This window comes from Leuciscus leuciscus, assembly GCF_965113295.1.
Source record: "Leuciscus leuciscus genome assembly, chromosome: 14".
NCBI classification, from domain to species: domain Eukaryota; kingdom Metazoa; phylum Chordata; class Actinopteri; order Cypriniformes; family Leuciscidae; genus Leuciscus; species Leuciscus leuciscus.
The window spans coordinates 40,457,280-40,471,213 of NC_138738.1; the positions used below are offsets into that span (position 1 = coordinate 40,457,280).

The following is a 13,934-nucleotide window of genomic DNA, read 5'->3' on the forward strand; positions in this document are numbered from 1 at the left end:
CGGCAGCTGCTATGAGACACTTGTTGCACACTGCAGTAAGATAGATCAATATTAGAATGTCATATTATTAAATGCTGGATGTCTTGTGTTGCTAAATGGCATGCAATTAATTTTAAAACATATTGAATGACAGAAAATGCTACATTTACTGTTACTAAAAAATAAAGCTGCATCTGATTATGTTATGTTAGCCACTTGACAAAATAGTGTTTATCTCTGAGGCATGGTAAAAACATGGTACTCGTGGAAAATCAAGAAAACAAGCTATTCAAACAATAAGACTAACAGTGTTGAGCTATATAACAATGATTCGTTTTCTGTCTATAATTGTATCCAAACAGTTGTTCCCTTGTCTAATAAAACATAAAATATATTAAAGCATATTTGGTGTTTCCATGGTTTAAAATAAAAACAAACCGTGCAAAATAAAACAAACCAGAAATCAAGGGTAACGCAGGTATGGCATCAATGATAGGCGATGCAATGACATTGTCCGTGTCCTGGTTAAAATTGCTTTTCTGTCTGGATATAAACATTCTTGGAAACATCTGGAATGTAAGTACAAAAGTCAACAAAATATATAACAGTGTTCTAGTGGTTTTTGGATATTTTAATTAAAAAAAATCTTACATAGTGCCTTTAAACTGTTTATTTTTTTTTATTTATTTTTTTATGTGTATATGTGTTTAAATAAATTATATTATAATTAAACATATCTAAAGTATATAAAAAAATTCTTAGCTATATGGGGAGCCCCTAATTACACTTTACAGCTAAAAACAGAGCCCAAATTATTAAATTCAGTTGCTATTTATTTTTAGATATTATAATCAACTCCTCAAATAAAAAATAAAAACGTACTAAATCTAATTTTTAATTCAATTTTTGAAATATAATAATCTTCACAGTGGCTGTCATAAGCTGTTTTCATGACAAATTTATTTAAATATATATTAAATAATCAAGACATAACTGACTGGTTAAGTAAATATAATGAATAGGCTAATATAGTGCATATATAGTTCTATGTATTATTCTCAAGCTGTTTTATTGATATCTTTCCACAGTTGAAACACTGGTTGAGAGATGTAAACATATCGATTGATCGTCTCTTTTTCTGCTCTTTTTACTGGTAGCAAACCGCGTTGCATTGCTGCGCATTACCTTCTGGATTGGAGTGTGGATCGCCTGTGACTGAATGTATTCGTTGTGCGACTGTATTCACCAAACCGTGACGTCCGTACCGTACAGTTTGGGACGAATACATGTACCGTTACACCCTAATGTATACTGATCTCAGCTATGAATTTAAATACAGTAAATGTTTTGTTTTTTTACTAATTAACTGCAAGTTACCTTACCATATATGGTGAACAACTGTAAATGATTTAACATCACATTAATTTACTGTGAAACACCATCAAATTGACGGTCTTTTCAAGTGAAAGCTATGAATTACCATGTAATTTATGGTTAAAAAAAAGTGTAAAGGGACTTTCCCAGAAGTCCCTGTGTTACGCCCTTTTTAGGGAGCAACAATGAAGGAGGAGGAAGCGTTTTCGGCAGTTACAATACTCTCTTTATTTTCCATTCTTCATAACAAAATCTGACACCAAACTCTATTAATACGCCGCAACGCCGATCAACATCTCGGTCCTGGCCAGGGATCGATGTGACAAGAAGGAACGCTCACTGAGCACGCCAAACATTAAGCTCTTATCGATAGGCACACCTGTGCACCGGTGCACCCAATCCACCTGATTACCACACAGCTCCGCAGCGCACCTGTAGGGGGGAGCACAAACACACACACACACACACACACACACACAGCAGAGAAAATAATACAAAGTACAGCCGTGACACCCCACCCCTTAAGAAAAGGAAACCAATAAGTTTCCGCCAACAACACTTAAGCACTCATAATCGCACTAACAAATATAATTTCAGTATAGGCCTATACATACACATTACCAACAAAATCCTTCCCCCCACGTGGATAACATAATAAGAAATAACAAAAAACAAACCTATTAATTCTTAATCCACGGCAACACCTTACAAAAGTGTTCTACAATGGTATCCTAGACAGCGCGTCGGCCACTACATTTTCCGAGCCCTTCACATGCCTAACATCTAAATCAGCCGTTGATTTGGATTTTTAAGAGAGTGTAAAAAAGTACGCGGGTTATGGTCACTGTAAACTATTTCCGCTGAGCTGTTCCCACCTACATACACTTCGAAATGTTGGAGAGCCAAAATTAACGCAAGCGCCTCCTTTTCAATTGTGGAGTAGTTCCTTTGATGACTATTGAACTTCCGCGAGAAAAAACAAACCGGCCGCTCAATACCTGCATCATCCTCTTGAATCAGCACTGCCCCTGCTCCCTCTTTACTGGCATCTACCTGAATCTTAAATGTTTTTTTCCAGCTGAGGTGCCATTAGGACAAGTGTCGTAGTTAACAACGTTTTCACTGCCTCAAAGGCATTCTGACAAGACTCAGACCAAACAAACAGGGCTGTAGCTTTCAGTAGGTCTGTTTAAAGGGGCAACAACCGTAGAAAAGTTCCTACAAAAACAGCGGTAGAAACCCACCAGACCCAGAAAGCTCATTAATTCCTTCTTAGTAACAGGAACAGGATATTCATCTATTGCTCTCACCTTCTCCCTCACTGGACGCACCTGTCCTTGCCCCACTACTTTACCAAGATACGTTACTGTTGCTCCTGCAAACTCGCACTTAGCCAAATTCAATGTAAGATTTGCTTGAGAGAGACGGACTAAAAGCAAGCTTAAACGATTAAGGTGTTCTGACCATGTATCACTTACCACGATCGTATCATCCAAATAAACCGTCACACCTTTTAGTCCCGCGATAACCCTATTCATCATTCTTTGAAACGTCGCCGGTGCGACGTAACCCGGTAAGAAAATAATCCATTATGTGTTATAAACGATGAAACCTCGCGCGCGCGCTCTGTCAGCGGAATCTGCCAATAGCCTTTCAGTAAATCTAATTTTGTCACAAATTTTGCGGCACCGACCTGATCGACACAGTCCTCCATTCTCGGCAGAGGAAATGAGTCTGGTCTTGTAACAGAATTCAGTTTCCTATAATCTTTACAAAAACGGAACGTACCATCAGATTTTCTAACCAACAAACACGGCGAGGACCAGCTGGAAAATGAAGGTTCTGCTAACCCGTTATCCAGTAAATACTGGACTTCCTTTTCCAAAACCTCTCGTTTATTCAGCGGAACCCTGTAAAAACGCTGACGATCAGGAGCAGCCTCGCCTACCTCAATATCATGCTCCAACTCTGTGGTTTGGGTTGGAACATCCAAAAACAACTCCGGGAATTCCGAAAGCAAACTGATCAATTCTTGACTTTGCGACGCCTCTAAATGTTTAAGATTAGATGACAAATTTTTCAACGTTTCAGAATTCTTTAAACGACCCAGTAACACGCAGTCATCAGGAGATTCTAAGTCATCCACAGGCATGCTCGTCATGACCTGTGTAACACACGACTGGGGGGAACTGTCCACTAGCACCACAGGCGCTACTGCCATTGAGACCGGTCGATTTCGCTGATAATACGGCTTAAGGAGATTTACATGACAGACTTGGGATCTCTTTCTTCGGTCTGGCGTCAGAAGCGTATAATTATCCATAGCCCCGCAATGTATTACCTCATACGGCCCAGTATATTTAGCTTGGAACGGGGAATCTACTACAGGCAGAAGTGCAAGGACCTGATCTCCAACACTAAACCTCCGATGTTCAGTGGAACGGTCAAACAACTTTTTCATTTTCCCCTGAGTTTTAATTAAACATTTCCCAGCTAACTCCCCAGCCAATGAAAGCCGACGACGGAAACCCAGTACGTACTGACAATAGCGCAAAAACCAGTTCGTTTGGGCTAAACCCAATACTCTGCTGCGTGACCTCCCTGGCTGCTAACATCAACCACGGCAGACCTTCTTCCCAGTCCAGCTGCATTTCCAGGCAGTAGGCTCTCAATAACGATTTTAACGTAGAATGGAAATGTTCAAGTGCCCCTTGACTCTGGGCGTGATACGCTGTTGACAGATTGTGTTTAATACCCAGCTCGAAAAGCACTTCCGCAAATAATTTCGACGTAAAATTACTTCCCTGGTCCGATTGAATGATTTTCGGTAACCCAAAAATAGACACGAACTGAGTGAACGCTTTCACAATAGACTTTGTATTAATCGAGCGCAATGGGTAAGCAGCTGGATAACGCGTAACTTGACACATCACTGTCAACAGGAACTCACTTCCAGCTTTCGAACGAGGAAGAGGACCGACGCAATCAATAATGAGATGTTCGAACGGTTGACATACAGCCGGAATTGGACGCAGAGGAGCTGGCTTTAACGACTGGTTCGGTTTACCGGTAAGCTGGCATGTATGACAGGTCTTAATAAAACTGGCAACGTCCTTTTTAATACGAGGCCAGTAGAAATAACGAAGAATTCTTTCAGAACAAATCTTCCCGAGAAACCACAATGGGATAATCACTCAAAACGAAACATGATTCAGTTTCACCAACTTTCTCTTCAACCCTAGGCTGAGCACCAGAACGAGTTACTGCACACGCAACGAACACTTTCAGATACTGTTGCGCACTCTCATCCGGACCATCAGTACAAGACGGATGTGCCCCCGAGACAACCAAAAATAACAAACTAAAATAAAAAACCTACGTGCCCAAAGACACGCACTAACCCTACCCGGAAGGTTTGTTCTTTAAATACTCCCAACGCATTATGTTATAGAGCCTAACAACTAATGGAGCGTTCCAACTTTATCAATTTACAAATAGGCGGACAATATACAAACATACTCAATTCCAATATCCTACCTTTTATCCTCCTTCAAAAAAAATTTTTCCCAAATAATTCGCACGAATTCAAACACGAATTTAGTTGGACGAGCCCCCAATTGTTACGCCCTTCTTAGGGAGCAACAACGAAGGAGGAGGAAGCGTTTTCGGCAGTTACAATACTCTCTTTATTTTCCATTCTTCATAACAAAGTCTGACACCAAACTCTATTAATACGCCGCAACGCCGATCAACATCTCGGTCCTGGCCAGGGATCGATGTGACAAGAAGGAACGCTCACTGAGCACGCCAAACAGTAAGCTCTTATCGATAGGCACACCTGTGCACCGGTGCACCCAATCCACCTGATTACCACACAGCTCCGCAGCGCACCTGTAGGGGGGAGCACAAACACACACACACACACACACACACACACACACGGCAGAGAAAATAATACAAAGTACAGCCGTGACACCCTGTTACACATCACATATATTTTTTAATAATAGTTCTTCTTATTTTTGTTTTGTGTTACATTTTATGTTATTTGCTTAATGTCTATTGCATTATTTTAGTGTTGTGTGTTACTCTTATGATGTTTTGTTTTTATGTGAATGATCCTGAGTTTTTTTGTTAACACATATATACTTTTTTTTTTATAACAGATAATTTATGGCTGCAGGAATTCTTGAAAACTCACAAAATTAACATGAAGGAGAAAGTAGAACACATTTTTGAGTGTAAAAAAGAAAATGAAGCAGATCTAAAGGATGTTTTCACAGAACTTTTCATTACGGAGGGGGATCTTAGAAGTCAATCAAGAACATGAGGTTCTGCAGATTGATGATGCAATTAAACCCCGTAAATCACAGAACCGTTCAATCAAATGCAATGATGTATTTAGTCTGAACAAAAGTGAAAAGAAAAAGATTGTTCTGACCAAAGGCATCGCTGGCATTGGAAAAACTGTCTTAGTGCACAAGTTCATTCTGGACTGGGCAGAAGGAAAAGCTAATCAGGATATAGACTGTGTTTTCCTGCTTCCATTCCGAAAGATTAACTGCATTAAAGACAAAAAGTTCAGTCTGCATGAGTTTCTACAGAGATTTAATCCAGAACTGAAGGACCTGGAAACAGAAAAGATATGTAAGATATATAGTTGTAAGCTTGCGTTTATCTTCGATGGACTAGATGAGAGACGACTCCCTTTGGATTTTAACTGTGAAATTGAAAGCATTGAGGAGCGATCATCTGTAGATGAACTGTTCACAGGTCTGGTAAATGGGACTCTGCTTCCATCAGCTTGCGTCTGGGTGACATCACGACCAGCAGCAGCCAATCAGATCCCTCCTGAGTATGTGTTATTCACAGAGGTGCGAGGATTCACTGACCAGCAGAAGGAGGAGTATTTCAGAAAGAAAATCACAGATGAGACTCAGGCCTCCAGAATGATCTCACACATTAAGAAATCTCGAAGTCTCTACATCATGTGTTACATACCCATGTTCTGTTGGATCATAGCCACTGTTCTTCAGGACATCTCCATTGGGAACGATGCAGAGAACATTGACACGACACTCACTGAAATATACATCCACTTCCTGCTGATACAGATGAAAATGAAGAACCAGAAGTGTAAAGGAGAAACAGAAAGAGAACGTATCAAGCTCTTAGATTCCAATAAAACAATGATTTTGAAGTTAGCTAAGCTAGCGTTTGAACAGCTGAAGAAAGAAAACATAGTGTTCTATGAGAAGGATCTGAAAGCATGTGGTATTGATGTGAGTGAAGACTTTGAGTCCACAGGAATGCTCACTGAGATCTTTCAGCAAGAAGCTGGACTTCATGAGATGAAGGTCTTCTGCTTTGTGCATCTGAGTGTTCAAGAGTTCCTCGCTGCAGTGCATGTGTTCCTCTGCTACCTGAACAAGAACATGGACGAGCTGCAGCTTTTCTTTGAAGGAACACAAAACAGAGTCAGGCGCAAACATCTGTTTCTTTGTCTTTGTAAAAGAGACAAAACACACAAAAATATCCCCTTGCATGATTTACTAAAGAAGGCTGTTGAGAAAGCAATTCAAAGTCAGAAAGGACATTTAGACCTATTTTTACGGTTTCTGCTGGGCATTTCACTGGAATCAAATCAGAACCTGCTCCAAGGCCTGTTCACACACACTGAAGACAGCAAAGACAGCATCACAGAAATAACCAAACACATTAAAGAACACTTAAAAAGCCATGTGGACATCTCAACTGAAGCTTCAGTCAACCTGTTCTACTGCTTACTGGAGCTCAATGACAATTCATTATATACAGAAATCCAGAGATACTTCAGACCATCAGCAGAAAGAACACTCTCGTCTTCCATGTGTTCATTGATGGCTTACGTACTGCTGATGTCAGAGGAGGTGTTGGATAAGCTCGACCTGAACATGTACACGACATCACATGGCAGCCGAATGAATCTCCTGCCAGCTGTGAGATGCTGCAGAAAAGCCATGTAAGTAACTTGTTAACTGCTGTTTAATGAATTTTTATCTACACTGAAACTTTTTTTAAGTGCAATGATGAAGTTGCAATGTAAATGATCATGTTTTTACTTCTTTTGGAGAGTAAAATCTGTATTTACTACAATGCATTTACTAAACAATCATGTATAGACATATTTTTAAAAGTTGTAAAAGATGTTTTCACTTGGCTAACATACATGACATTAATATTTAATACTTCTGGAAAGCTTAATTGTTCACAGAGAACATGACATAACTTGTTAACAGTCAAACAAACACTGTTCCAACAAGATAAACACAATATATGTAATGGTCAAATATCCTGTTTTTACAGACTCTCCTCATGTGGACTTGATGACACCAGCTGTGAATCTGTGGTTTTGGCCCTGCAAATACCAAACTCACCCCTGATAGAGCTGGACATCTCTCTCAATGACCTGCAGGATTCAGGAGTGAAGCTGCTCTCTGATGGACTGAAGAGCCCAAACTGTCAACTGAAGATACTGAGGTTTGAGTTTGATACAACATATAAACAAAGTATGATTACCCAATCAAATCAATTATTGAATGTAATTATCTTATATACTAGTTTTGAAATTAAAGACCATGACAAAATAATCTGATTGTCTGAGCAACATTTTATAATATTACTGCATCAATAACAAAATTATTTGCACCTCACATGACAAGACCACAAAATAAATAGAAATACACAGAAAACATGAATAACCTATTTAAATACATACAAATTCCATCATTCCATACCCCTTGTGTTCAACTCCCAGCCTAACAAATTATTTATTTAGAAACCAAGTAAAAACAAGAGCCCAAGATGAAATGATGGACAGTTACTGTATGTGTGTCAGATAATGGTAGGCAAGGTATTTGCCTGATGAAGGCCATGAGACCAAAATGTTGCTAATAAAATTTTGATACTCGTATGCCAGTATTTATAGTGTGCGGGATTTCCTTTTTTTTTTTTTTTTTTTTTGAGGTTCGTTGTTATGGGAAGAAGGAGGCGGGAACCGGCGAACATTCAAATTTTTTAATAAATAAATAAACCAATACAAAAACAAAAGTATAAGCCAGCAGCCCCTCGCGGACGACTACTCACATAAACAAAAACATCACATAAAACTCAGGCCTGTTCCTCTTTCGCTCTTAACTGTCGTCGCTCCTCCTTTATGCTTCCGCTCCTCCGTGAGAGATACGAGACCGGTGCGTTGCGCAGGTGTCGCTCATCAGTAGTCACGCCACCGGCCTCGTGCCGCTCTCTCGCGGCCCTCTGCCTCGTCCTGCTCGCCACAATGACTATTTCCTTCTTGAAATACAAATCTATTTGTTACATGGCTGTATAGATCGACTGGGGATCAGAACCATAGTCTCCATATTCTATTTATGAAATCAGAGAGATTCCACTTTAATCAGAGTATATTAAATGGGTAATTATTCCGTTTTTTTATTATTCTGTTCAGATTGGCAGGATGTAGTCTCACTGGTCAGTGCTGTGAATATGTGGCATCAGTTCTACAATCATCAAACTCCCATCTGATAGAGCTGGACATGGGGAACAATAGCCTACAGGATTCAGGAGGGAAGCTGCTATCTGATGGACTGAAGAGCCCAAACTGTCAGCTGAAGAAACTGAGGTTTGAGATTAATTCAATCAGTATAGTGGAGTATTATAAATTGACTATATATTTAATTTTAGTGGGCTCTTTAATGCATGCATTTTGATATTCATGTATAAGAGTTATCTTCTCTAAAAGAAAAGAAGAATATCGTTGTGCAAAAACAATTTGTCGAGTGTCAACAGCGCAGTTTAAGGCGCCACAGATGCAGCATTTTATTTTATCCACTGGAACACTGGACCAATCAGAAGGCAGGGTCAGAATTGTATGCATTGAAAAATGTTTATTATAAAACCGATTGTTCCATTTATGAATTATGATTGACTGATTCTTGTTCAAAGAAAAAAAAACAATGCGCAGGTGTCGCTCATCAGTAATCACACCACCGGCTCGTCCTACTCACCACTTTGGCATTTGAAGAAATTTACACAAGACAAAATTTAAAAAGGCTTTAAAAGTACTGTTAGTTCATGTTAACTTTTGTGTAGGATAGTGTTAATGTCTACACAACCTTATTAAAGTGATCCAGGTACATTAAACATACAATGCTTCCATGGAGAGACTACCCAAGAATATCATGCACTTTCCCAAATAATCCTAAACTAACTTTTTTTTCACGGAATAGTAAGAAAGCCTTCTTTGTTCTCTTTATACGGAATTTCTTTTTATGATGATTCTGAAAGAAAGCGCAGCGGGGCTCGACTGTTGCTAAAGTAACAAACACAACTTTAATGCGCATCAGATTGATAGATGAACCGTGTGCTCTTATTTCAGTGTTGTTAATGTTGTAGTTATTTCAGAAGTTTCCTTCGTACATTCAGTTTAACAACATTAATTTAAATTTAATTTATCATTCATCAGAACTGTGCTTATGCATATTAGACACTTACATTGTGTTTGCTCTATCTATGCAATAAATGCATGCCCTTTAAAAAGCGGGGTTTTACTTAAACTGCTTAGGTAATGTCAATGGTATGACCCATTTCCATAAAACTTCAGTATTTTATCTTATAGAAAATAATGGTGACTTTTCCACGTTATGAAAGCATTTTATTTCAACAGTAGTGACCATGCAATGAATTGACAGCTTTATCAATGGCTTGAGTGGTTTGACTTGGGACTATTGCTGTCTCAATAGAGAGCTGTCATCTGCTCATGTGAATAGCAGTGGCCGTCCCGAGGAGAGCTCAAACGTGGGCTGCTCAAAAATGTGTCAATGAGCGCTACGGACGGAGCGTGAGAGCAATCCAGTGAAAGGCGGTAAAGACGCCAGTGAAAAAGAAATATACTTAAATGTATTTAAAACACATTTATTTTATGCTAAGCATACAACAAATACATTTACATATTTATGTACTTAAAATAAATACCCAGCAATTGTACTTTTGGTATACTAAATTGGAATACTTAAAGTCTGCTGAATTGGAACAACTAATTTACTGTACTTAATGCGAAAGATAATATACTTAAGCATATTTGATTGTATTTTTTTTTATTATTCTGTTCAGATTGGCAAGCTGTAGTCTCACTGGTCAGTGCTGTGAATATGTGGCATCAGTTCTACAATCATCAAACTCCCATCTGATAGAGCTGGACATGAGGGACAATGGCCTGCGTGATTCAGGAGTGAAGCTGCTCTCTGATGGACTGAAGAGCCCACACTGTCAGCTGAGGAAACTGAGGTTTGAAATTCATTCAATCAGGATATTGAAGCATTATAAATTGACTATATATTTAATTTTAGTAGGCTCTTTAATGCATGCATTTTGATATTCATGTATAAGAGTTTTCTTCTCTAAAAGAAAAGAAGAATATTGTTTTGCAAAAACAATTTGTCGAGTGTCAACAGCGCAGTTTAAGGCGCCGCAGATGCAGCATTTTATTTACTCAGAACCTAAAACCAAAACTAGAACACAGCTATTTCCTTCAGGAGATACAAATCTATTTGCTTATGATCCTCAGTATCTGGTAGATGGCTGTATAGATCAACTGGTGATCAGAACCATATTCTCCTTTCAGCAGAACTTATAATTTATTAAATGAGAGAGATTCCACCTTTATTAGTATGTGTTAATATGGAAGTGTAATTATTCTGTACAGATTGGTATGCTGTAACCTCACTGGTCAATGCTGTGAAACTCTGTCATCAGTTCTACAATCATCAAACTCCCATCTGATAGAGCTGGACATGAGTATCAATGAGTTGAAGGATTTAGGAGTGGAACTGCTCTCTGATGGACTGAAGAGCCCAAACTGTCAGCTGGAGATACTGGGGTTTGAGATTCAATTGTGTTTATCAATTTGATAAACATAAAGTATGTTTACAGAAACCAACACATTATTCAATTTAATTATCTTATTAATGAGTTTTGAAAATAAGGATATAGTCAACTGACTTTTTTTAAATATTACTCCAGTTGCAATTGAGTTAAACATCACATGGCAAGACCAAAAAATAAATAGGAAAATAAAACATAAATTACATATTTGAATAAAGACAAATTGAGTAAGCAAAATGTTGTATTAATAATCTATAACTTACATTAAATGCAGTTTAAAACTAGCTAAATGTTTGATAACCTCGTTCAGGTCAAAAGATTTAACAAGCTTTTGTTGTGAGTTGGTTTCACAGACAGGGATTAGATTAAGCCAGGATTAGGCCTTAGTTAAATTAGGATATTTAAGTAGTTAAATGTGCCTTATAAAAAAAAAAAGAACTAGTGTGCATCTTAAGACAATCAATGGCACTGACATATTTTAAGAAAAGTCAGTGCAATTTACTTTAAGTTAACCCCCTGAGGTCTACGGTATCGCCGGCGATACCAGCTCGCTTTTTTTTTATTAGTGTAAAAGAAACTCATAAATACTCTGTTGACTTTGATTTTCCATAGGAGTTTCATACATCAATCGATTCTGTTAAATGTGTATTATTTTTGTGTATACTCACAATAAAAACAAAGTGTTGTGCTTTTTGCCAAATAAAGAAAAATAAACACGAAGCGAGTTCTGCCTTCTCTCTGCCAGTGAAGTCCATTCTGAAACGCGTCCGAAAATTAACAATAACTCAGCGAATACTCAGTCAAACAGACATACAGACAGACAGGCATGAAGCTTGAATTCTCTTCTTTTAAATGAAGTCATTTATATAAAAAAACAATTATTCTCATCTTGTGAAATCTGTATTAAAAGAGAGCGATTCCAGTCGAGCTCATCTCATCTCATTACGTTATAATCGGCCCCGCCCACGGAGAGCGTGCGCTATTCAAACGCAAATGGCTGAGGCAATCCTGTGAACGCCCCCATCAGCTCGAGAAAACACACACGTTTATTTAGATCATTGTTTACACCGTCTTGCAGCGCTGTGAGGAATAATACTAATCGAAAATGTCCCTCAGAAGTGCGGGTATATCGAGGAGCGAGCTGAGGAATACAAGTAAGTTTTTTCCTTCTCACGTGAATTTCTTCACGTGGGTTTCTGTTTATGAATGAATAAACGGCATGAATGCGCGCTGTTTACCACAGCTGGCAAAGACAGTTTAAATTTAAATCGCGTGTGTGAATGAATGATGATGTTTTAGCAAACTGTATTGCTATACTGAGATAAGTAAACATCGACTGAATGTTGAAATAAAATGTAGGCTATTTGTATAAGCAACGTATTAAACTGCAAATTAACAATATGCCCTAATATTTCATGAAAACAACGTTACAGTCAGACGAAATATGAAAGACAACATTTTGTTTAGTAGATTTGGGTACAGTTTTAACTGTAGAATATACTGCCACATCAAATAAGCTTTTGTTTAGCCATTTCTATATATAAAATACGATTTTTGTCAAAAATAAAGTCATCAACTAAGATGTTAGCTGTTCCAATGTTGGTTATATTCAAACTAATGAATACATAGATAAAATGTAGGGCCTATAATCATTTTTTTTTTACAAAGAAAGAGTACACTTGAAATATTGTTGAAATTGTAATTATTGTTGTAATTGTAACCATTTTAATAAAATAGCAAAACATATTTACAAGATAGATGTAAGCAAAATCTTAAATGGTCAATATAAGTCTTCTTCTAAATATATCTTTTGTCCTTTCATTGTGGCTCAGTCAGTGTCACACCTGAGTGAATGGCTCATCATTATGCAGAGTGGGTGTATTCTAAGGTGTAAACCACTCCTCGTTCACGCCCCCTCGCATATTGGCTTTCCAAGCAAAACCTGTTTTACATCAATTTAAATCAATGTATGGTTTTATGTGAACGATAAAGCAAGACTATTTTCACATAATTTTGAAGAAAAAACTATAGGCGACGACATCCATAAGTCAAAAGTCTTATTGCCACATATTTAGTATGTGTTTTGTGGTCTTATTTCAAAAATTTTAATTTTTAGTTTTTTCGATAACCACGCATAAACATTATTCTCTCAAAAATGAAAACATGTACATACATGTGGCTCACATATTATTGTAGTCCTGTTTGTGCTATATAGAGTGAATTTACACCTTTGCCATTAATATGTTTATAAGCAACTGAAAAAAGCACAAATGTCAGGGCATGTCAGAACACCCCCAGGGCCCAAAAAAAACGCTCAGACTCCAGAGGGTTAAGACAACTCAAACATGCATTTTAGTTTGGGATTAGGTTTAAGTCTTGTCTATGAAACCGGGCACTGATGTAACAGATATCTTCTTTGTTTCTGTGTGTCTGTGTAGATTATCTAACTGTGAGGTGACAGATGAAGGCTGCAGTTTTCTGGCTTCAGCTCTACGTTCAAACCCCTCACACCTGAGAGAGCTGGATCTTAGTGACAATCGCACGGGTGAATCAGGAGGCAAGATGCTCTCTGATCTACTGAATGATCCAAACTGCACACTGAACAAACTTGAGTATGTTGAGCAATAAGATTCATTCTGTTCTGAGAATTTCTGTAGATG

General features: G+C 38.0%; 1 protein-coding gene and 1 long non-coding RNA gene across 2 annotated transcripts in view; one reads left to right on the top strand and one right to left on the bottom strand.

The window, feature by feature from the left end:
- Positions 1-13,934, bottom strand: part of LOC309474003 — a 247,693-nt gene that overhangs the window by 85,972 nt on the left and 147,787 nt on the right. The gene's annotated exons all lie outside the window — the stretch shown is intronic.
- The window catches only part of LOC309473882 (NACHT, LRR and PYD domains-containing protein 3), a 38,464-nt gene that overhangs the window by 19,143 nt on the left and 5,387 nt on the right, over positions 1-13,934 (top strand). The window contains 7 exon segments of the mRNA XM_082136128.1: positions 5,520-5,664; positions 5,666-7,354; positions 7,699-7,872; positions 8,840-9,013; positions 10,504-10,677; positions 11,096-11,269; positions 13,713-13,886. Of these exon segments, the coding sequence (XP_081992254.1) occupies positions 5,520-5,664; positions 5,666-7,354; positions 7,699-7,872; positions 8,840-9,013; positions 10,504-10,677; positions 11,096-11,269; positions 13,713-13,886 (2,704 nt within the window).